Source organism: Mycteria americana, chromosome 13, assembly GCF_035582795.1.
Source record: "Mycteria americana isolate JAX WOST 10 ecotype Jacksonville Zoo and Gardens chromosome 13, USCA_MyAme_1.0, whole genome shotgun sequence".
NCBI classification, from domain to species: Eukaryota; Metazoa; Chordata; class Aves; order Ciconiiformes; family Ciconiidae; genus Mycteria; species Mycteria americana.
Window position 1 is genome coordinate 3,424,461 of NC_134377.1, and position 24,227 is coordinate 3,448,687.

Below are 24,227 nucleotides of genomic sequence, written 5' to 3' on the forward strand. Positions count from 1 at the left end.
AAGCGGCGGCGGAATCCGGGGAGAAGCGGCGGGGCCGGGCGGGTTTTGAATGGTCCCGCCTGGCAAATGGGGCTGGGGGCGGGGGGCGGGGGTGGTGCCTCCCCGGGGGGGGGGGGGAGTTGCGGCAGAGAGGGTGTCACAGCCACCCGTGAGCGTCCCGGGCCGGATCCTGCCCCGGCGCTGCCGGAGGGGCTGGGGCAGCCGGCCGGGGTGGGTGCTCGGTGGGTGCCGGCTGGCGGAGAGCAGCAGCCCCGGTGCCAGCGCCAGAGGCGGTGGGTCCCTGTGGCACCCCGCGTCCAGGCGGTTGCCACCCCAGGGTCCCCACACGCAGCACCCCGTGCCCGGGCAGCCGGCACCCCGAGGTCCCCGCACGTGGCACCCCAGGCCGTCATCACCCCAAAGCCCCTGCACGCAGCCCCCTGGACCAGGGCGGCCAGCACCCCGAGGTCCCCGCACACGGCACCCTGTTCCGGGGCAGTCGCCATCCCAGGGTCCCTGCGCGCAGCAGCCCGGGCTGGCATCGCCCCGAGGTCCCTGCGCGTGGCACCCCATGCCCGGGCAGTCGCCATCGCGGGGTGCCCACACTTGGCGCCCTGGGCTGCCATCACCCTGAGGGCCCCACAGGCAGCACCCCAGGCCATCGCCACCCCAAAGTCCCTGCACACAGCACCCTGGGCCAGGGCAGTCGTCACCCCGAGGTCCCCAGGGCGCTGCAGGGTGGCAGGGACACCACGGCCGGACCTCCTGCTCCCGCACCAGGGCAAAAACGGGCCGTGGAAGAGGAGCGAAGCGGGGCCAGGAGCGAAGCCTTCCGTCCCCACTCCCATTTCCAGTCGTGTCCCCCCCCCGCTTCCCCCAAGCCCTGATCACATTTTTCGCCTTATTTCTCACTTTGTCATTGATTAACCACAGTTGGGCTCACGTGCCAGGGTGGCTCCCTGCCGTGCCACGTCCCCACGGCATCCATGTCCCCGTGGCATCTGTCTGTGCCCCGGTACCCGGGCAGGGATGCTGCCCAGGATCTGGGATCGCTCTCCTCCCAAGTCCCACCGTCCGCCTTGTCTGGCTTGTCTCCCTGGGTGGGGGTGGGCCCGGCAGACCCCGGCCCGCTGGGAGATGGGGGTCACAGTGTCCCCCGTGCCTTGGTGGCACCTCTCTGATGGGCACGGTGGCACGGGGAGGCAGCTCCCCGCTGGAGGCTGCCTTTGGAGGTGCTGTGGTGGGAGGGAAGGGATTGGGGGCAAGAGGCAAAATGTCCCCAGAGCCGTAACGGGGTGGGAAAGAAAAAGGGGGATGGTCGGCACCTCTCAGGTGCTCATCTGAATCCCAAAGATGCTCAAGAGCGATGGGGAAACTGAGGCACAGCTGGACAGGCTCCAGATGTGCTTCTCATGTTGGGACTGTCACACGAACCCCCAAAATTTCGGCCTGGGGCTCCTGCCGCTCCAACCTTGTCATTAAAATCCCCCTGGCATCCTGCAGCCGCCCCGGCCACGTGCTCAGCCTCAGCCGCTGCCTCATTCAATTCAACGCTGCCGGGAATTTTCGGGCAGCTCCAGCCTGCTCCTCCGCTGAATCTTCCACCTCCGGCGGGAGCATCGGCCGGGACCCCATGCCAGGGCCCCCCAAAACCCATCGCCCTTCCCCAGCCGCCTCCCAGCAGCGCTGCCTGCGCGGCCGCCGGTTGGTTTTAGCCAGCTGGGGTCTCCTTTAAGCTATTTTTTAGCTGGCAGAAATTTCCTTCTCCGGCAGTGGAAAACCACCACGGCCACGCTCCCGAGCTGGGGAATTTCAGGGCTGATCAAATCCCCGCTGCTCCGGGGTGTCGGCTCCCAGGGCAGGATCCTTCCTCCCGGGATGTCACGGCTCAGGGGTGGCTTTTTCCAGCTCTGATAAAACTTCATCCTTCACCGGAGCTCGGGACAGTGTTGGGGCAGGTGGACCTGCGCCCCACGGGGAGTCTCCGGTGTCTAATACTGCGGCTGAGCTCCCAGCACGGCCCTGAGGGGGAGGATGCTGGTAATAATGCTGGATTTTTATGTCCGGCTGGATGCTGGGCTTTTGCGGAGAAAGAAGCCCAAAAAGGCAAAGCAGCCTAATTGAAAAATCTCCTCCTTTTTTCTTAGCGGATCAATTTGCTCCTCAACCTTAACGAAGACATCCTCCCAATTAATTCTCCGTTTGCCCACTGGAGGCCCCGGAGTGGAAGCTCATGAATTTCTCACCACCCAAACCCCGGCGGGAATAACACCGCACATTTCTGGGCTTTTCCCCACCGATCCCCCCAGGAGATCTCCACGCTTGGCAGCAATGGGGACCTGTCGGAGCAGCCTTCCCCGCGGATGGGGGAGGCAGCCGGTCCGCCCCGGCTCCTGCTGCTTCATCCCTGGGGACGGCGGGCGTGAGCACGCCGCGGCACGGGGGGGAAATGAGAATTAAACAACGGCTTAATAGCATTTGAAGTCTTGATTGGTTTTTTGCTCATTAGGGATCGTCAGCGGAGCGGTCTCGGCGTTTCCCCCGAGCCTGGCTGGAGACCCCATCCTGCTCGGCCGCACCGCCCTCTTCCTCATGGGATGAAGGCTGGGACCTTCCCCCAGTACCATCTGTGCCATCACCCACCCCTCTGCCCCCCAGCCCCTTTGCTTCAACATCCTCACTTATTTTGGGGTGAGAAGCTCTGAATTGGTTTCCTCAGACCTCGGTCCAGCACCGCACACTGAGATGAAGGGGTGGAGGCAGTGGCGACCCCAAACCCCAGGGATTTCAGCTTAAAATCCCAGCCACAGCGGGGCGATTTACACGTTTCCTGCACCGCTGGGACGTTGCAAATGTTCCTTTTCATAATTCCTCCGTTAGTTTATTAGCGGTTCCTCTTCACAGTTCTCCCTTTCTCTTACCAGGGGCTCGGGGCAGCCTTGCCAGCAGGTCTCCTCCCCTCTCCCCCCCAAGCCTTCATCCCTCCCGTGACGGCAGCACCTTCCCGACACTCTCGGGTGGTACCCTAATTAGCTGATCCCGCTAACGAGGAGGGAGAAGCGCGATCCCGGCCTGGCATTTTCCGTCTTATCTGCAGCTTTGCGAGGATCTTGCTCTCAAGAGCGCTTGCTCCTGGGTTCACATCCCGACATCAACGTCTTTATTTCTCTCAGGAAGACTGGGGGGAAAAATTAAAAGGAATAAAGCCATGCTGGCACAGGGATGGTGCAGATTTATCTTTAATTTAATCTTCTCCTCCTCATTTATTACCGAGCCTGCTTTCTCAGCCTCCCCTGGCAGGGCTGAGATGCCCTTCTCGCTCCCCGCCGTCCCCCTGCCCAGCAGAGACTCCTGAGCTGGATTCCCTCCCTGCCCTGAGCGTATCCTGCCAGCTCCATTTATCTGGGTGTTCGCAAGTCCGGTCTCTGCGACGGAAATTCCCAATTGTCCTTGCAGAGGAGAGGGGGAACCTGCCAGGGGTGGGGAGGGGGATGGATGAGGAGGAGGATGGGGATGAGGATGGGATGGGGACAGGGTTGGAGATGGGATGGGATGGGATGGGATGGGATGGGATGGGATGGGGATGAGGATGGGATGGGATGGGATGGGATGGGATGGGATGGGATGGGATGGGATGGGATGGGGATCCCTCACAGGGCTGGGGATGGGATGGGATAGGGACGGGGGTGGAGATGGGATGAAGATGGGGATGGAGATGGGATGGAGATGGGATGGGATAGGATGGGATGGGGTTGGAGATAGGATGGGGATGGGGATGGGGATGGGATGGGGATGGGGATGGGGACAGGATGGGGATGGGATGGGGATGGGTTGGGGATGGGGATGGGATGGGGATGGGATGGGGATGGGATGGGGATGGGAAAGCTCACAGAAATGGAGAAACCTGGCAGAGATGGAGATGGGATCCCCCAGGACAACCCCATGGATAACTGACCCCAGGACAGAGTCAGGATGCTTCTGGGGGCAGTGTCCTTCGGGATATAACACCGCGCTCACGCTGCGCGCAGGGAGGGGACGGGAGCAGCCCAGGGTGGCCGTTGTGTCATTTTAAAGTCACCTGCTGGCACCAAGCCCTCGGAGGCACCGGAGGCATCAATCTCCCAGGGCCGTTGCTGTCAGCTGGGTATTTAGTGAAATGTTTCTTAAATGAATGCTTGATGGAAGAAGAGGGATGGCTGCAACGTACCGAGCCGCAAGGTTATCCCTGCTGCCACGCCGGCTGCCAGCTCCCAGCGCCCGCTACTGAACCTGCGGAGGGCGGCTGCGATAAGCCACCGGGGAGGTTTCGGGAGCCGCTACCCAGCATGGCCGTGGCCGTTCCCGCGCTGGGATGTATTTCGGAACAAATCACACCCGTGATGGTGGAAACGCCGGGCAAAGCTCCAGGCAGCTGGTGCAGGTGGGGAGGGAAGGGAGAAGGGGAAAGGCTTTGAGAGCCCCATTTAATTTGGGTTCCCAAGCGGGAAAATAGCCCCTCCATGGGAGGAGGCAAGACGTCTGCTTAGGAGAAATGTTTCTGTATGAAAACTGGGAAAAATTGCAATGAGCCTGTTCTTAGCATCCCTCCAAGTGGATGTGGCCGGGATGCCGAGGGCAGTGGCGACTCCACTTGCCAAGAGACCCAGCGGGGAGGGAACTCCCAGAGACCTCAGTCAAGGACCTTCTTAAACTCATTAACAGCATAAAAAAGATCTGTGAGAAGCGAAGCCTGCCCGGGAAGGAGTGCGGCAGCACAGGGTGGGATCCAGCTGTTCGGAAGGGGCACAGGGGAGGGGAGCGAAGGGGAGGGCTCTGGCAGAGGCACCACGCGAGGGTGAAGCCGTCCCTGACCCCACCTGGCTGAACTTCAGCGGCAGGAAGAGGAATAAATGCAACAAAACCCACGTTACAGCACCCGTGCGTCTGTGACGCGGGCGGGTGCTGGTCCCGGGCAGGTCACTGAGCGGCTTTTCTTTGCCACAGCCAACGCTGACGTCAGACTCCAAACCAAAACCCACGGCTGAGCATTAAGACTGCTTAGAAATGGCTTCCACCCCTCCCTTGCAGCATCCCCACGGCTTTTTCCTCTCTGTACGCACCACCCCAACAAGCCTCCTTGCAATGAGTTTTGCCTTCAGGACATGGCTGTCCCGGGCCAGGCTCTGCTCCCATCCCGCCATCGGCACACGGGCGATGCTCACCGGGAGACACGGACAATCGGCTGTGCTGCACCAGCACAGCGACCTCAGGTAGAGACACCAGCTCCATCTCTCCAGGGTGCTGTGAGCTGCTGCCCCGGGATGCCCTGGCACCACGGTGCCAGGACCTGGTGGTACCCGATGCCACGGTGCCAGGACCTGGTGGTACCCGATGCCACAGTGCCAGGACCTGGTGGTACCCGGTGCCACGGTGCCAGGACCTGGTGGTACCCGGTGCCACGATGCCCAGGCCAGGCAGCACCCAGCACCACGACGCCCAGGCCGGCCGCAGGCAGCATCCTGGCAGGGCTGTGACGATGCCCGGCGTCCCCGCCGCAGGTGATGCTGAGGCCAGGCAGGAGGAGGTGATGGGAGCGGGACCCCAGCGTTCCTGTTCCGGGTCCGGCCCCGGGGCTCCCTGAGCAGCGGTGGCAGCAGATGCCCGGGGAGGCCGGGAGGGAAGGTGCTGCCCAAGGGGATTACTGGGGAGGGAAAATTAACGGCGAGGGACAAGGGGGGGGATCCTGGCTGGCGGGATCCTGGCTGAGGCAGCGTCCCCTTCCCCAGGGCCGTGTCCCTGTCGGGGCCGGCCGTGTGCTGGTCGGCAGTGCCCGCTTCCTCTCCTCCATGCCCGGAGAGATGTCGGCCCTTGTGCTCTCGGGGCAGCAGCTCCCAGGATCTGCTGGCACCGGCTGGTCCCAAGCGTGTTGTACGGTCCTACACCAAACCACACGGCCCTGCGACCCGCTGCGTGGCCCCACGCCCTGCCGCGTGGTCCTGCAGCAGACTGCGAGGTCCCACTCCCCACCACGTGGTCCTGCACCGGACCATGTGGTGCTGCAGCCCGCTGCACCGTCCTGCACCAGACCACGTCATCCTGCATCCCACGGCGTGGTCCTGCACCCCATCACACAGCCCCGCACCCCACTGCATGGTCCTGCTCCCCATCACACCTCGCCTAGTGTCCCCCCGCTCGGCCCGAGCCCCCGGCGATTCACCCTCTGCTCGCAGGGAAACTGTGGTGGCTGGAGCAGCTCCACGTGCTTTTTATTTTATAGCATCCATATATTATCCCCTCCCCGGTGCTCTGCCTCGGTGGCTGAGTGGGCACCTCTGGTACCCGCCAAAGGTTTCAGCTCCGGAGCTGTGGCTTCCCCGCCGGCAATCCTCCCTCTTCGCCCGTTAAGCCCCTAATTAAGCCGACAAGACACACATCGGGCTTTTAATTACGGCTTTGCGGCGGCTGCCCCAGGGGAGGTGTCGGGGCAGGGGGAGATGCACCGAGCTGGCCAGGTCTCTGCCGGGAGCAGGGCGGCCCTGGGTGCCGTCCCCTCGCCGAGGCTGCCTCTCCCCTCTCCTCTCCCTCCTCATTTCCTTCCCTTCCCTTCCCTTCCCTTCCCTTCCCTTCCCTTCCCTTCCCTTCCCTTCCCTTCCCTTCCCTTCCCTTCCCTTCCCTTCCCTTCCCTTCCCTTCCCTTCCCTTCCCTTCCCTTCCCTTCCCTTCCCTTCCCTTCCCTTCCCTTCCCTTCCCTTCCCTTCCCTTCCCTTCCCTTCCCTTCCCCCTTTTTCTCCCTGGAAGACAAAGGGCCGGGAAGGGGAAAAGGTGGAGGGACGCAGACGGCAGCGCTGTGCCGGCCATCGGCCCGCGCCGGCGGCGATGGATGAGGATGGACGCAGACGGTGGGGACAGCGCAGGGCCGGCAGCCACCGGCCAAGGAAGGAATAAGGCCCCCACGTCCCCAGGATGCTGTCCCCGAAGAGCAGGACCCCAGCCGGCTTTGCCCCCGGGGAGCAGCGTTTTACATCGGCATCCCGCAACCTGGACCCAAACCACGCGGGAGCTGAGCACCCGTGGGTGCCCCGAGCTCCCCAGGGTGCCCAAGACCAGGGATGAGGTGTCCCGCGGGCCGTTCCCCTAATTCCCACCCCGTGCTGGGTCCCCGTTGCCGGTGGGCAGAGGGTGACCCCGCAGAGCCACCCGCAGCCCTGGGGTGCCCTGGCCCCCTCCGGCTCCAGCCTGTACCCATGGTGGCCCATGGCCAGGAGCCCGCTGCGCCGTGCCGTGCCGTGCCGTGCCGTGCCACGCCGTGCCAGCCTGCATCCATTAAGCGGTGAGTCAGAGCCGGGTCGGTGCTGACTAACGCCCATGTGCCGGCTCCGAGCACCCGTCCTGTGTGCCAGGGCACCCGCTGCACCCCGACATCGCTGTGCACCTCCCTGCTCCACCTCGCCGTGCAAATACGCACGCGCAGATGCCCCTCCCTGGTGCACACACCCCTGGATGCAAAAGCATCCCTCGTGCCAACGCGCTTTCCTCGTGCAAATGCCCCTGTGCACGCACCCCCCCAATGCAAAAGCACCCCTCCTGCAAACGCAAATCCCTTGTGCAAACGCACACCCTGCGTGCAAATGCCCTTCCATTTTGCACACACACCCCTGAATACAAAAGCATCCCTCGTGCAAACGCCAATCCCTTGTGCAAACGCCAATCCCTTGTGCAAACGCCCTTCCCTCGTGCAAACGCCCTTCCCTCGTGCACACGCGCGCTGTGGGAGCACCCCAGCCCCCTGCAGCCAGCCCCAGCCCTGCCCGGGTGTGAGCCAGCGTCCCCCTCTCCCTCCGCTGCCCCCCGCACCCCGCTCCTCCCCCCAACCCCCGAGGCACCCAGCGCCAGGGCAGCACCCTGGGGTGCGGGGGGCAGCTGGGGGTGCGGAGCGGGCGCGGGGGCGGCAGCCCATGAGTTACGGGTGGGGGGAGGCTTCAGGTGCTGCCTGGCCCCCGGCACCGCGGGAGGAGGCCGGCATACCGATCGGCAGCCCCCGGAGCCGGACGGCCTCGCCGGCGCCATCCCTGCCTCAGTTTCCCCATCCGCACCCGCTCTGGCCCCGGCTCCCTGCTACGAGTCGGGGTTTGGGGACAGGGACGCTCACGCGAGCAAGAAATCGTCCCCAAGCCAGCGCCAAAGCCACCCCCACTGTTAAAGCGCGTGGAGAAGCGCTGCCGAAACGCCCAGTTGCCGCCTTGGGTTAGCAAAAATCCCCAATTTCCTGGGAGAGGCACACGGAAACGCTGTTTGATTGCTTTTTTTTCCTTGGGCAAAGTCGTCGCAAGCCAGCCCACACCCGCTCCGCCGCCACCTCGGCTCTGATGAATTTAATTTTGCGAAAAAGGAAAAAAAAAAAATCAGAATGAAACTTCCTTTGAAAGCGGAGGAACGGCCCAGCCTGCGGCGCAGGAGGGCGGGCAGGGAGCTGGCGCGGGGCTGCCCGCTGCAGCGGGGGCTGCGCGTCTGCGACGCTGCCGGCGCGGGAGGCTGCAAGCGTGCGACGCTGCGAGTGCGAGGCTGCGAGCGTGCGAGGCCCCGAGCATGCAAAGCTGGGAGCGTGGGAGGCCACGAGCGTACAGGGCCGCAAGCGTGCGATGCCGTGAGCACGCAATGCTGCGGGCGCGTGGTGCTGCAAGCGTGCAGCGCTGCAAGAGTGCAACGCTGTGAGGATGGGGGGCTGCAGGCGTGCGATGCTGTGAGTGTGCGAGGCTGCAAGTGTGCAATACTGTACGCACGCAAGGCTGCAAGTGTGCAGTGCTGCGAGTGTGCAATGCCGTGGGTGCATGGTGCTGCGAGTGTGCAAGGCTGTAAGTGTGCAGCGCTGCAAGTGTGCAATGCTGTGAGCATGCAATGCTGCGAGTGTACAGTGCTGCGAGTGTGCAAGGCTGTGAGTGTGCAAGGCTGTGAGGATGCAATTCTGTAGGTGCACGGTGCTGCGAGTGTGCAAGGCTGCGAGTGTGCAATGCTGTGAGGATGCGGGGCTGCAGGCGTGCGATGCTGCGAGTGTGCAAGGCTGCAAGCGCACAATGCTGCGAGTATGCAATGCTGCAGGTGCACGGTGCTGCGAGTGTGCAAGGCTGCGAGTGTGCAATGCTGTGAGGATGCGGGGCTGCAGGCGTGCGATGCTGCGAGTGTGCAAGGCTGCGAGTGCGCAATGCTGTGAGTATGCAATGCTGCAGGTGCACGGTGCTGCGAGTGTGCAAGGCTGTGAGCGTGCAATGCTGTGAGCATGCAGGGCTGCAGGTGTGCGATGCTGCGAGTGTGCAAGGCTGCGAGCGCGCAATGCTGTGAGTATGCGATGCTGTGAGCGTGCAAGGCTGGAAGCGTGCAATCCCGTACGCATGCAAGGCTGCAAGTATGTAACGCCATGAGCGTGCAATGCTGCGGGTGCACGGTGCTGGGAGCGTGCAAGGCTGCGAGCGTGCAATGCCGTGAGTGCGCAGCGCTGCAGGCGCGTGGTGCCGGGAGCGCGCAGCGGTGGGAGCGTGCAGGGCTCCCGGTGAGCCCGGCCCCTGGGAGCGAGCAGGGGACCCCGGTGTCGGAGGGCAGAAGGAGACCCCCCCCATGCTGGACCCGGCACCGGCTGCACCCGGTGCATCCCCCTGCGCCGCTGCCCCCAGCCCCGGTGCCGCGGCCTGGGCTGGCAAAAGCCTTTTCGGCTTCGCTTTGGGGCCGAATCCCCCGGCCGGGGGGTCTGCAGGCAGCGCAGGCAGCGCAGGCAGCGCAGGCAGCGCAGGCGCTGCATTATTGGCACTGGCGGCTGCGGGCAGCGCTCCCACCCCACGCGCGGGAAATCAGGTCACCCTCCGCTTCCCTCGCCCGCTGCCTCCCGGCATCTCCCCCATCAGCATCCCTTTGCCAAAAAACCCCGGCCCACCTCCACCAGCCCTGCTTAGAACGACAAAAAAGGGGGAAAAATATCCCCCCCCCCCCCCCCCCCCCCGCCCACCCGCTTCTCGGAGGGGACAGAGCCCTCGCCAGGAGCAACGTTTAATGTCCCGGGGTTTTGCTGCCGGTGAGCAGACAAACAAGCGCAGCCATCGCCGAGTGCGTCGAGTGGCAGCGGGGCCGGGGGGCCCGGGAGCAGCCCCCGGGGTCGGGTCTCGCCCGGCCGCGGGGCGTTCGGCACGGACGGGGGTTTCGTGAAGCCCCACCGGCAGCCCCGGCTCGGGGCCGGCAGCTCAGCTGGGTCCCCGCGTGACCGAAGGGGTTTTATCAGTAATTAATTAAAAAATGGAGGTCAATGCAGCGTATCGTTTATTTATTCCAGGCAGGCTGAGATCAGGCAGCGTCGGGCAGAGCCCCGGGGATGGCAAACACGGGGCTCAGCCCCCCAGGGCCCCCCAAACCCCGGAGGGAAAAGGGCACCCTGCTGCCAGCGGGGACGGAGGAGCCCGGAGGGACCGGGGACAGCGGGACCCCGGAGCGATGGGGACGGGGAAGCCACCCGGCCGCAGGGACCTGCCGCAGGGATCCCAGGGCCGCGGCCGTGCTTCCCATTAAAACCTCCGCCTGCCATTAACTGCGGCAGCAAAGGGCTTCGCGAGGTTCTTCCCAAAGAGAAAAGACCAAACAAGTCCCAGCTCCCTCTCCTAGTGCTTTGAATTTTTATTAAAACAAAGGAGAAACCCGTTATTTCTTCCAAGTACAACAGTCCGGGGGAATGGGAAAGCGGCTGTGCCAGGCCACAGCCAGCCGAATCGCAGCCACGTGCGGGGAGTCGATCCGAGGCAGCGCGGTTTTAAATAAAAAGGGCTCAGGACGCGATCTACTACGCGCCGAGCCCCGGGCTGACCCTCCGGCCGACTCCGGCGTGGCTGTAGGTCAGGCGAGGTCGCGGGAGGGAGGAACTGGGGGTCCCGAGGGGACGCGAGGGATGCCTGGGGCAGCACCGGCTCCCTTAAAGGGTAGATCTCAGCTGGAAGGGAGGTTTCCCCCTCAGCACGGGCAGGATTTGGGATGGAGACAGAAGGGAAATGTCTGGGCATCCCCGTTCCCCCCGCGGCCGCTGCCGGGGGGTCAGAGCGGCGAGCAAAGGCACACGCTTAAGGACGGGCAGGAGCAGGCGGCCCCCGGCTCAGCCCCGGGAGGCTCGGAGGAGGTGGGGGCACCCCACGCCGCGTTAGGGGGTGCTGGACCTGGGCACCCAGCGAAAGCTGGGGCTGTGCCTGCCCTCTGCCCGGCTCCGAGCCCCCCGAGACCTCCCGGCCTCAAGCTGCCCAGGTTTGTCACAGTTTGCAGGAAAAAAAAAAAGGTTTCATTTGGTTGGCACTAGCTGTTCTCCTGCTCCTTAGCCCTTGCAGAGAGGAGGAGGAGGAGGAGGAGGAGACCTTCCTCCCCGCCTCCTGCCCCTGCCTCCTCTCCCCAGAGCAGCAGCAGCCCTAATCCCCACGGACCGAGGTCCCTGCAGCCGCTGCGATCCCGCTCCCTGCCCGCTGCCTCCCACCTCTGCCGGGCGCGGGGAGAGCCGGCGCGACGGCCCCTGATTTACAGCACTCCACTAGAACATGCTCTGAGTTCCTAATGGAGCTCCGGGCACCGCCGGCGCGGGGCTCCGGGGCGGCGGCAGAAGGCAGCCCCGAGGGACGGCACCCCACCGGGGGAGACCCTCGGCACGCTCCTCCGCGGGCTGCCAGGCTGGGGGGCACGGCCGCAGCCCCGACCCCGGCACCGGGGGAAAGCCCGGAGAGCCGAGCCAAAAAACTACGCTAGGAAAATTAAGAAAAAGGCTGGGAAAAAAGGAAAAGAAGAGGGGTAGGGAGGAGGATGAACGGCCGCTAAGCTAGAGAACATCACACAGTCCGTGGGCAGCCGGGCCCCGAGTCCGTCGGTGTGCAGAGGCTGGCAGCACCCGGCGGGGACCGGGGGGCGACGCCCGGCTCCCCGGCCCCGGTTGGGGCACGCCGGTCCCGGGGGAGAGGCTCCGGCTGGCGGGGAGCCGGCCGGCGGGCAGCAGCGGTGCGGAGCCGTCGGTCGGTTCCTAGAGCTCCTCGAAGAAGGCCACGCGGGACTTGGTGCTCTGTAGGGTGAGCTGCAAGAGAGCAGAGGCGGCGGCTGAAGGGGGACGGGGCTGACCCCCTCCTTCCCGCAAGGCACCCAGCCCCAGCTTCACCCCCTGGCAGGGCACCGGGCTGAGCAGGAGGGAGCTGCTGCCTTAATCCCCTCCTGGCCCAGCCCCTGCCCCTCCGAAAACACGAGGGAAGGCAGAAGCAGGGACGTCGTGCAGGCCCTCAGCAGCCAAGCCCCCGGCTGCAACAGGCACGGCCCGAAGGCGAGGCGCGGGGCGCGGCGCGGGGCACGGGGAGGTGGGCTGGGCCGGGGGAGCACGACTGCTGCCGACACCACCTTCGCCCCGCGCAAAGGCCGCCGAGGGGCCACGGATTCAATCAACGTAATTAGCGTGGCTGCAGCTTTCAGGTCGCGGGGCAGACAGGAGCCCGGACCGAAGGTGCCGATCCCGGGCGCGGGGCTGTGCCCTCGGGGTGCAGCGTGCTCCTTCCTCGCCTTGCCCTGACGGCGGGGGAACGCGCGGGGCTCTTGCAAAGCTGGAGGAGGAACCGTCTCCGTCAGCTGAGGACAGAGGGAGAACCACGCTCATCTCTCAACCCACGGCTTCCCAAAGCCTCCGGGCCAGCCGGGTACACCTAACCTCTGTCACCCGTCAGGGACCACCCTCGCCCCAGGCTCGCGTCCAGCCCCAACCACCGCCCTCGACGGGATGAGCACACGTGCCCGGCGCGGTCCAAGCAGCCAGAACCCGGCTTGCCGCCACCGTCCCAGCACCCGCGTGGAGCCGGCGCCTTCCCCCCGCGCCGGGACCTCACCCCAGCCCTGCTCCCTGCATCCCGCAGCAGGATGGAGCTGGAGAGCCCTCGCTCGCAGGACCGTGCCCTCGGAGCCAAGGCTCCGCAGGACTTGAAAACCTGGCCCAGAAAAGCTTTCTGCAGCGCTAGCGAGGTTATCCGAAAAATAATACCCCACGGGGGAACCGCGAGCCCGTTTTCTAACGGGCCAAACCAGAGATGAAAGAAACATCCTCAGCAGCGAGGAAGAAATCACAGTATTTACAGATAACCACCCAAAGGAGCACGGTGGGAGAAGTGCCACCTTCCAACCAGCTGCTGAATCACCACAAGAGTTTGCCAAACCGGCCGGCTAATTGCGAAGGCTTCGTTTCAGCTGGATTAAGCAGCGGTGCCTTCCGCCGGGGACGCCAGTTTTGCTGAAACAGGAATCCTAGGATCACGTTACAGCGAGTTAAGCCCTGCGACGGAGCTGCCAAGCGCTTCCCTCCTCCCCGCTTCCCCCCACGGCCTTTCCCTCGGTAATTCCATCACAGCTCTAATGCCATTCTGAAAAAATCTGTATTGCAGAGGAAATTTCTGCAGGGGCTTAATCCCCTTTGCTGCCAGCATCTCCTGGGCCAGGGCTGGCTCTCCGCCTCCTCCTCCTCCTCCTCCTCAGCACCCCCCTGCACCCCCCCAGAGCTGGGTGGAGGGTGGCTGAGATGGGACAGGGGCTCCGTGTGCTATGGGCAGCTCTTTGCCTCTCTTTCAAGGCCGGAGAGGGAAAAAAAAATAAAAAAAAAGGAGCGGGCAGCCCCAGCCTGCTGCCAGCCCACCGCCGGCCCCAGCGCAGGCTTCGTTTCGGCTCTCCCAGCAGCAACCCCGCCCGTGACCCCAGGCAGACCCCCGGCCGGCTCACAGGCCGGAGCGTTTGGCCTATAAACCCCAGCGGGCGTCACGGCGTGCCGCGCGGCCCTTCGCTTGGAGCAGGGCGGCTGCCTCCCGCTGCGACGACCCGGGGCAAGGACGGGACCGCGGTCCCCCGGCAGAGAAGGGCGGTGGGCGAGGGGGTGTCGCGGGGCCGGAGAGGGGTGGGCGAGGCTGAGCCGTCCCACGCGCCCACCCGGGCGCCAGGGCTCACGCCGGAGCCCGTCTGCCCACCGCAGCCCGAAACGGGGCAGCTTCGCTTTCCCGTTTCACCTGGGGAGACCTCCGAGAGGCCAGACACCCCCAAGGAGGAACATTTAATCCCCTTAAATTAACATTTAAGTCATCTCTTCTGCAGGCGGGATGGTGAATCGAAGCATCCCGCCCCCTCCCCAGCCCGCGGCAGCTCCCAGCGCCGCTCCGCTACGGCACAGCAAGGGGAGATGCCCCCCAGCTCCCCCCCAGCAAACTCAGTGCTCCGATGGAGAAAAGAAAGGAGCCAGCTACGACCGCTGACGAGGCAGAGAGGGAAGATGTTTCCCCCAGGCTCGTAAGGGAGATTCGACTGTTTCAAGCCTGCTCTCCGCCTCCAGCTACGCACAGCTCTCCGTTATCCCCCACGTGCTTTCGCCGTCCTGGGGTACCTCAAGGCAGGGCTCGGGCAGCAGCCCCCGTGTCCAAAGCTGCGTCTTCCCGAGCAAACGCTGCCGAGGCAGAGCTCCGAGGGCGTCCAGCACAGGCGCGAGGAGAAAGAGGAGATGCAGCCCTGCTCTTTCACCAGGGGCCTTTATCCGTGACCTTCAAAGGCTCCCCGAGATGCTCGATGTTGCTTTTTTTACCTATTCAGGGAAACTGAGGCACGGGAAGAAACTGAGGCCCTGTACAGGCACGCAGGGAGCGGGAGCAAAGACGGGTCTTGATGAGAGGGACCCTGCGGAGAGGCGTGAGCGCCGACTTCCCCAAAGGGCCATGCCCTGGGGCTCGGTGGCACTCAGCAGCGGCCAGATCTTGCCACCTGAAAGGCAAAGACCACAGGGATTTCAACGGCAACAGAGGCTTTCTTCCCGTGTAGGCTCCCCGAAGAGGAGCCTGCGGCTGCCTTTCTCCCCACGAACCTGGGGGGTGTCAGAAAAGCATCAGACGAGCGGGATACGGGCACAGTTGGCATATTTCTCATTAGCGGGAGCTGGGTTACGGCCAAGGCCTTGGCAGCGGCTTGGGCAGACGAAGGGGCCAGCAACTCCAGGCTGCTCTGCCTCCAGCACCCCTGGAGCAAAGGCACCTCCGGCAGCCACCGCTGGGACCTCCGGCACCGGGAACGGGGGCTGCCCGGCAGCTCGCAGGCAGCTGCCTTCTCACGTCCCATTACAGCCAGGCACATGAATAAAGAGAGAGGAAATCAGGATCGCTCTGGACTGCACGCTGACTCTCCGCCGCCGATGCTCCGCTGTGCCTGGAGGGAAAACTGCCCCCCTCCCTTTTTTTTTCTTTTATTCTTGTTTTTCTTGCTGTTGAGCAATTGCAGGCAGGGCTGTCCTGGCTGCCAGGGCTCAGGTGAGCACGGCCGAGAGCTCTGCCACCGGCTGGTGCTGCGGTCTCGACAGCGAGCGTGGCACGGCTGCAGCGTGACGAAACCCGAGGGTCCGCCGGAGGAAGACGGGCAGAGCCGAGGGAAGCTCCGTTTGGGGCAGCGAGCCCTGCGCAGCCCCCCTCACCCCACGCAGGGCTGCGGGAGGCGCGGAGCTGCTCCCGCAGAGCTGCTGCGTAAGCCCGTGGGCGCGGGGAGCCCTGCAGCCGAGCTCGCCTCCCCTCTCCTTGCGGCTGCAAAAGCGCGAGTCCCAGACAGCTCTTTGCAGGGAAATCCCGCTCACTCACGCAGGGAGCGACCGGTTTTGCTCTTTTCTTTTCCGCGCCAGGACAGGAAAGCGAGGAGGAGAGCGCAGCCCTGCTCCGGCCTCTCCGTCTCTGGGGGAAAGCCCTAAGGTGGCCTCCAGCGTCTCCACACGCTCTTCCGCACCGTCTGCCTCCCCTTTGCCTGGCCAGGCAAGGAGAAATAAATATATGTATCCATACCGTAACACTGTGCAGGCAAGGCAGAGTGATTAAGAGCAAGTTACATTCTCGTCAGTGCGGAGAGGGAAAAAAAAAAAATTGATTTACAAGCAGTATTATGATAATCTTCTTCCTGCAGGAGGGAGGGTGGGCTCCACAATGCACTACCAGAGCCATCAAAGAAAATTTAGAGAGAGAGAGAGAGAGGGAGCGCAATTAAGCAGCCAGAGCTCAAATGAATCAAGATATAAGAAAGGGAAGAGTCCCACTCCCTGCGTTCCTACACTGGGGTTCCTCTGAGCTCTGCTTTTACCCAGGGCTGCCGGACTGATTTGATTTAAGAAAAACAAACAAACAAAAGCAACCCAATAAGTCCCTCATAGCCAAACACGTTTTAGAGCAGCTAACCCAATAACTGCAGGCACATAACTTCTGCTGGCAGGGCAAACCGAATAGAGAGAAAGCGCCTGGGCTCCCAGCGAGCCCACCGGGGCCGGTGCCCTCCCCACGCGCTGGAGATGGGGCACGGGCCGGAGGAGAGGGCTGCAAATCACATCAGCCTTCCCCCATCCTCCCGGGTGCCACGGAACGGGGAGAGGCTTAAAATTTCTCACTTCCTTGCCGTTTTCTTGTTTATCCTGCAGCCCAGCCAGGCTGGAGGAGAGGGTGACCCAGGCCACCCCCGGCAGCGTCGCCTCACCCCATGCGATGCCAAGGACGTCTTCCTGCTGCTGGGAGGGAGATCTACCGTCCCTGCTAAATCAGCACCCGGCACTGCATACATTAAATCCTCTTTATTCCCCCCCTCCCCTCAATGTCCTTCTCCATCCCTGCCCACTCCCCAGTTCCCACAGGCCAGGCAGACATTTCAATTCCCACATTTACTTTTGAAACCAAAACCTCCCTATTTTTCCCTCCCCGCCCCCCTTCCAGTCCCCACCTCGCCGTTTCTCTCTTACTCCCACGCTGCCATTTATTCTCTCCTAAGCACAACTTTCCCCCGGCCTCCAACGCTTTGATGAGCGCGTTTAAAAGAGAGAAGATGACGCTCCATTTGAAGGAAACGCTTTTCAAAGGCTTCCACAAAAATAGCTGATAGGCCTGACGTTTCCTAGTTTCCTTTTGCTCCTTGTAAACAAGGAAAGGAGGCTGCCGTGTCCCAGTTTAGCTGCCAGGGAGTTTCACTTCCCAGCCTGCCTCGCACACACGGGGACGCGTGGGCAAGACCCACGTGGGATGCACCTCCGTCTCCTCCTGCGCTCGGAAAATTTGCGCCTAGAGGCGTCCAGAGCTGCTCTGCTCACCGAGTATCTCCCGGCTCTCGCCTGCATCCCAGCCGGGTGCCAGGCAGGGCGAGAAGCCAGCATCCTCGCTCATCTTTTCTCTACCCTCGCAGCTCCCGAGGGGACGGGAAACGCTGGTGCTGCTTCTCCTAGGAAGTCCCTCGCTGGTCGCGTGCCCGCTCTGCAGCACGCAGCCTTCCCCTCTCCTGGTGGCAGTGGATTATACAGCGATGCCACGGCAATGCTGCAGGTCTGCGTGAGAGTAAAGAGCACCTCGTCCGTGTCCGGGCTGTCGCAGGATCCACAGGAAAGGATGGACCCACCTGCGGGCAGCTCAGCCTGCTCCGTGCCACCAGAGCCACTCCGTGCCTCCCTGCCCTTCCCAGAGCAGAAGTACTTCTTGTGCTGGTCCCCTCCCTCTGCAGGATGAAGCTCCAGAGGCACAGTAACGTCATGAAATGGCCGTGGTCCTCCATCCCCCCAGCAAACCGCTGGAGCAAAGCGGACCCATTTCACGCAGAGGAGTCTGCAGGTCCCAGGAGGGGAGAGGCGAGGAAGGCAGTCCCCAGGAGATGACAAAGAAACCCCACAAGATTGGTTGAAGTCCTCGAGGGACATGTTTCAGGGATCCCTAGCAAGACGCTAGCCAGGCGCAGCTGAAAAACGGGCAGAGAAGCCGTCTGCCCCAGCACAGCCTCCCGAAAACCTTCAGCCTGTCCAGATGATTAAGTAGCCTCATGACATTTGGCGGTGGCACAGCAGCTTGGTATCTGCATCACGAGAGACGTGGGTGGCAGTGCCCGTCGCTAACTCACCGGTGTCCTTACACCGCTGCAGAGGACAGGCCACAGCATATCTTGAAGGTGAGAGGAGTGAAGTCAAGTCCGCAGAGCTGCACTGTGCTCTGCCTCGCTTGCCCCTCCGTGCTTGGCAGCCAGGAGCTGCTCACTGCCTAAACCCAAAGGAGACGATGCTGCGTCCGTAGGAACGTGGCAGAACACGACCGTTCGTGGCCCAATGATGGAGGAAGCCCAGTCCGGTCTACTGGTGATAAATACGCAGATTTGAAGTAGCTTATCCAAACCCCAAGTGCCTTAACGATAGGAAAAAAATCCTGCGTTACCCGAGTTGAGGGCAATGCTGCACCGCAACCCGGATCCGCCAGGAGAGGAGCTCGCAAGGGCACGGTCAGCAACAGCTCACCCCACCACCGACGTCCGCACAATGCCCACAGGCACCAAAAGCCCTGGCCCCAAGGAGCCAGCTCGAGCCCCAGAGAAACGCTGCGCCCAAGAAAAAGCCGAGAGCTGCCCGAGAGCCTGGCAGGGAAAGGCCAAGCCCGTCCGTCGAAGGACCAGAGCACTGCTCAAGGACAAAGCCGCTTGTCTGGGAACAGGCGTGGAGATTTGCTCCTTGCCTGGATACTTCAAAGGGCTTAAATCACAGTAAATAAGCATGACTGTGCAAGAAGAAAGCAACTGGAATTAAAGGCCCGATTGTGTTTTAGAGCAGCAGCCTGTCCTGGGAGCATTCCTACACCGGAGGACGCGAGGAAGAAGTGGGTTTTTTCATCTCCTACCGCAGCCTAAGCGGCAAACCCTCCTGAAGCCGAGCCAGCTGGAGGCAGCAGCGCCAGCCCACGGTGGAGAGTGCTACGGAGAAGGGAAATCAGTTTCCAGATGAGGTGCTTGTGCTGTGCCCACAGAGCTCATAAAAAAGGATTAGCATGTTAACCACGTAATTAAACATGAAAAACTTAGCAGGCGTCTTCAAAGGCAGGCAACAAAACCCAGAGGTCACACCGCAGCACTTGCTGTGCGTCTGGTTTAATTATGGGGGCTCCTCCCAGGCACCGAATCTCTCCCAGCTGCTGGATTGGTCTTTTCACAAATTGCCAGGGCTCCATTTCACCTCCTCGTGCTGCGGCCGCAAGCGGATTTTGCCCCAATTTCACCTGCCACGGAGTTCCTCAAGCCAGTCGGGATGAGGCGGCGGGTTTCAACCACAGCCAGCCTGCCCCAGACTTCCAACGCCTCCCCCAAAGCGTCCCGGATCCGCAGGGTCACCCTTAGTTTTAGCCACTTCCTCCCTCTTCCCAAGGAAACACGTAACGACGAGAGCGGCTGGTCTTGGGAACACCCACAGCCCCCCCGAGAGCGGCTGGCAGCAGCCAGCCAGCACAAAACCCTAAGTGGAGTGATTTACAGCACTGCCTGCAGCCCTGAAAGGGCCGGTCCATTCAAGAACGGCACAAACCTGTGCTGATCGCTGCTGGGTACCGGCCAGGGAGAAGTCTGCATCTCGAGCATCCTCCTGCCTCCGCTATATTGCTCCAGCGCTGAGAAATGGCTCCACGGTTGGCTGTACGTGCCCGCCACGCAGGCAGGGCTGTGCAAGCCCTCAGAGTAACTTTTAACGAAAGCTTTTTCCAAAAGCGCTTTCCACCAGGTTTGCCACCCGCCTTCGTGAGCGCTGCTACCGCAGCATCCGCGCCGTTTCGTCCCTTAGCGCTACCACTCAAAACTTGCTAAACCCTGTGGGTGTGCAAGAACCACGGTCGAGGAAAGAGCAAGAAAGCTTCCCCAAACTCATCCTCCCGAAGGAGGGAGACGACGCTCTGCACACACACAGCCTGCGGACTGAGGGCAAATCCTTGGAGGAAAGCAGAATCCGGAAAGAAGAGACACGGCCTTAACAGAGCAGGAGTCACCGGCGTGCTGAAGGAGGCAGGGGACAGGCAGAGGCATTGCAGGCAGGAAGGAGAGCGGCTCTGACAGCCGGCGTCCCCAGGCGCGACGGTGACCAACAGTGCTACACCCGGCACGGTCCCCCTGCGCCGCCCCAGCCGCAGCCTTGCCCAAGAGCTACCTGCAGACACCGGCTGTCCTCAGCCGCCTGCTTTACGTTCCTGTGATACTTCTCAAACAGGCAGACACTGATAACGCATCCACGTGCTGCTCCGCTCCAAGACGGAGGTGCGCGTTTTTAGCCTCTTATGACAGTTTTGGCAGCAAAGAGTTGATGAGGTTTGTTTGTTGGGTTTTTTTTCTAAATCCTGAATTTCTTTCTGCAGCAAACAAGGGGGAAGGTCCTGCTTTACTTCATTAAAGAAATCTTCAAAGGCCACCCTGCACCTCCAATAGATTCCCAGCCACCAGCAGCAGAGCAAAACCAGGCACATTTGTCTAAGCATCGACACCTGCACTCCCCCACCGATGTTGCCAACGCAACTTCTGCCAAGAAAGACGCTTCCCAGCACAGAGGATCAAGTGCAAAAACGAATGCAGAGAGGCTATGAACGCTACCGAGGGAGCGAGAGCATGCCTGCGACATGCTGCACGGGTCCACCGCAGGGACGGGCAGGGTGCTGTGCCGCGGCGAGCCCCGTCTCACCGGCACCGCACCCTGCTGCGGTGCGTGAGGAGCGTTGCAGGGGTGGCAGCAATGGGAGCTGGCTAGAGCGGTGCGTATCGCAGGCAAGCTCATGCACGGGTTAGTATTACAGCCGGTGATCCCATCACCCCACGCAGAGTACCTTGGAATAACCTACTTTGAAGTCTCAAATGCAGATAGGTCTTCTGCCCTGGGCTTGAGGCTAAACCAGCAAAATAAAATGAACAACAACAACAAAAAATCCTCTATGATACGAGTTATGTCAGGTCATTTGTGCAATCTGTACAGTTTGCCCAGAGCGCCGAAGTGATCAGCGGCTTCCAGGTGGGGCAGAGGGTTGGTATTATTTAAGCGTTGCTAAACTGCTGTCCCATTTCCGGCGTCTTGCATTTTCCTTTCCATCACAACTGCAAAGACAAAAGCCCTCCTGACCTCCTGGTGGCATGAACAAAAGCAGTCTGTAATTTTATTCTGCTGTGCTCCACTTATAGACTATTATTTAAAAGCCTTTGCTCTTCCGGCTGAGATGCAGGAGCTGGGCAGCCCCGGTCCCCTCCTGAAGGGACAAGACTCCAGTTTCAAAGGAAGGAAGACTGACCGCACAGTCCCAATTACAGCGATGAGCCCTGACAGACATCGAAAAGAAGGTGGCTGGGTAATCATTAAGTGAGACAAATCAGACCATCAGCTCTCTATGAACTCGTCTCTGTCAGAAGTGAAAATTTAGCATTTTCCGTTTAAACTGAGGACTCGGAGCAGGGAGACAAAACCTAACAAAACCTACTGGGAGCAGAAATGTCTTCAGATTCTACGATGACAAAAGGGTCTGTGAAGATTTTTATATTCTCCGCTCTGGAGGGACAGGAACCTGAATAGCTCAGGGCTAGCACGGGGAAACTGGGAAGGGAGACACGCTAGATTCATTTTCCTGCCCCAATTCCGTGATCATAAACTCCCAGCCACGGAAGTCGGCACGAACCGATATTTTCAAATCCTTTCAGATGTAACTCTCAGCTGGGAGTAGTAGAGAGATAAGGATTTGTTTTTAAAACCTGGAGTTGTTGCCACAACCTGCATCCCACGCCATGCAGATTTCCGAATCCTTCACAAGGACAGCTGCTAGCGGAAAGCCAGCTGGGTAAAAGCCTTTGCAGGGTAAACGCCTTTGCAGGAGAGTGGGGCCGAGCACTACATCCCACCGTACCAACTGCGGATGTGCCCCCAGCCCCTCGCTACACTGAGCCCAGCTGGGAGAACAGCAGAGCTACTAAGCAAGAGGAAAAGGACTGGATGTAAAAATAAAGAACGGGCTTTGTTGCGACCTTTCCGGTGTGACCGCTGGGCTAGCAGACCTAACTTTTTGGCTAAGTATTCACCCCAAACACATTTCTAGAGGCAGGTGGTTCCAGGGTCCACAGCACAGAGAGCAGACACCTCACACACACCCTGCTAGCGAAAGGTTTTGCTGTTAGTATTTGAAGCTGCACTACAGGTTACTTGAGAACAGATTAAAAGAGAGGACAAGGCTTTTGGCTTTTTCTACTGAGAGCCCGTAAGTCAGGAGTATTTTTGCCCTTATCATTCACCAGCCAAGCTCAAGACTGCTTCCTTGCAATGCCTTTAGGGAATGGTTGCAATAGGCAGGTAGGGCTTTTCTGTTCCTGGGGCCACTAGGGTAGCAGATCCCTTCTAACAGCATCCCTGTACAGCTTTTGTTAAGGTTCAGCAAGACCATCAAACCTCGAGAGCTTTGCATCCCCTCCCACAGCACAGAAGAGACAAGGCTTGGTTGTGGCAGATAGAAACCAGGAGCTACCGGGAGCTGAAATTCTCTGCACCCTGGTTCAAAGCTAAGCAGCCGGGGAAGAAAGCCTAGATCAAACAATTTTATTATAACAACTTGTGCAAAAGCTAAACCAAACGGAAGGGTTATTTCGTTGTTGTTGTTTTTAAAGGATTTCATCAGGCGAGATACAAACTGGAGCCCTCCGATACCTTTTTAATAGTGTTGTGCTTGCTGTTGCCTCGGCTGGCATTCTCGTTGTGCAATATATCCAGAGCTGTTTCTCTCTCCTTTAGCTTCAGTGCCTCAATTTCTGTCTTCAGCTCATTCAGCTGCTCCTGCAGGTGCTTGCTTTTCTCCATGTACTCTACCCTAGCACACACAAAAGAGTCCCGGGTTAGTACTGGCCAGCTGCACGTGGCGACGTGATACCGTGGCAGGCGATAATGGAATTATAACAGAAAAACCTTATCTTCATCACTTCTCGTGTGTGGAACTGACAACGTGAGTTTACAGCACACAGTAAACTACTCCAAGCAATGATTTGTTCGTTATTAAAGAGAGGACCCAGACAGCTGACCCAAGAACAAAACTGTAAGTTATGTTACTATAAAAAAATAAAAGCCAAACTAGAGCTGCTGGATGATATTTGTAAGTCTCCCCATCCCCGAGTGAAGCTGCACCACGACATAGGTTAACATTATGCAGTTCCAGCCTACGAGACAGCAGTTTAAGCAGCGCTTGCTCTACTCCACTGCACCCTCTCTCAAACCCAGCTCACAAACCCAAAGGCACGAATCCTTCCGGGCAGGAAGGACCCTGATGTACTGACTTCTCATGTTTTAGAGGGATTTAGCTTGTAAACCGTGTGGGAGCAAGCACTGTCCCCAAAATATCAGGTATCTTTTAGACACACAGCATCCCTGGGAGAAAGAAAGGTCTCCCAAAAAAAAGAAAGAAAGAAAAAAAAACCAAACCCAGCCATTCTCAGGACTCGGCCCTAACTGCTTCCAAATGCTTCCACGACGAAGCATGGACTGGAGAAAAATCACACCGCGCCAGCCTTGTACTTGGGATTAAACAGCGAGACCCAGGTCAAAGTACCAGCAGGCTAACAAGAACCTTTTCAGAGTGCCAAAATTTGTAGCGGGGTTTATCTCAGCACCCGAGGAACGCAAACAGTGCCGGAGAAGTCAGCGAAAGCATGTTATTGCTTTCAGCATTTGGCAGAGCCAAGCTCTTCCTGCTTAGGAGAGTGGGATGACCTAGTTAGCAACCTGGGTACAGAACCAGGAATTATCCTGTTATTTTCAGCTTCTTTTTCCTTCTAGCTTTAGGAGAAGTTTTTAACCTCTGTCTCTAGCATTAGTGGTCTGTTATTTCCTACACGGGAGAGGCAGAATGAACCACCCTCTGGGATCCAGGGGCGTTTCATTCCAGCCCCAGGAAGTTTTGGCCGGAGCGCTGTGGCAGAGCCCTTCTAGCTTTGATCTACTATCCAATCAATGAACAAAGCACATTATTACTACAGAGATTAAAATCTGATCTCCTTTGATTTCTGCTAAATTTGTAATTTTGAAGGCTACACTTACACCCCCAGGAAAACACAAGATCAAAGCTCATAATCACATCCAAACTTGCTTGCGCACACTTTTTATATATAAACATGACACAGATTCCAAGAAAAAGGGGTTAAAGCCCTAACGCGGGACCTTAGCACAGACTCCAGCTATCTGGACACTTTCTGGACAATTCTCTGCAAATGCGCGAGTGTCAGCCTGCAATCGTTCAGCACACCAGCAGTCAGACCGCTGTTAACTCCTTCTACCAACATGGACAATTCAAGCCCAACCGAGAGCCGGGTTACCCATACGGAGGGGAACCGACTGGTGCAGGGCTCAGCGTGCTTAACCTCGCCTTTAAGCGGGCAGTAGGGATGCATCTGTGACACCAGGTCCCCACCCAGGGGAATGGTCAACCAGCAGCTAGCTACACCATGCTC

At 60.4% G+C, this 24,227-nt stretch overlaps 1 protein-coding gene across 7 annotated transcripts in view; it reads right to left on the reverse strand.

Moving 5' to 3' along the window:
- Positions 1-10,586: 10,586 nt before the first annotated feature.
- Positions 10,587-24,227, reverse strand: part of NF2 (NF2, moesin-ezrin-radixin like (MERLIN) tumor suppressor) — a 49,576-nt gene continuing 35,935 nt past the window's right edge. For 2 of the 7 annotated variants that reach the window (XM_075516653.1, XM_075516650.1), the window contains exons 15-17: positions 22,438-22,597; positions 20,600-20,644; positions 10,587-12,033 (exon numbers count right to left, since the gene is read on the reverse strand). In XM_075516653.1, coding sequence (XP_075372768.1) covers positions 20,609-20,644; positions 22,438-22,597 — 196 coding nt within the window. In that variant the 3' untranslated portion in view covers positions 10,587-12,033; positions 20,600-20,608. Of the gene's footprint in view, positions 12,057-20,516; positions 20,645-22,421; positions 22,598-24,227 lie in introns of those variants that run through there. The other 5 variants (XM_075516649.1, XM_075516648.1, XM_075516652.1 and 2 more) reach the window with 4 other exon arrangements.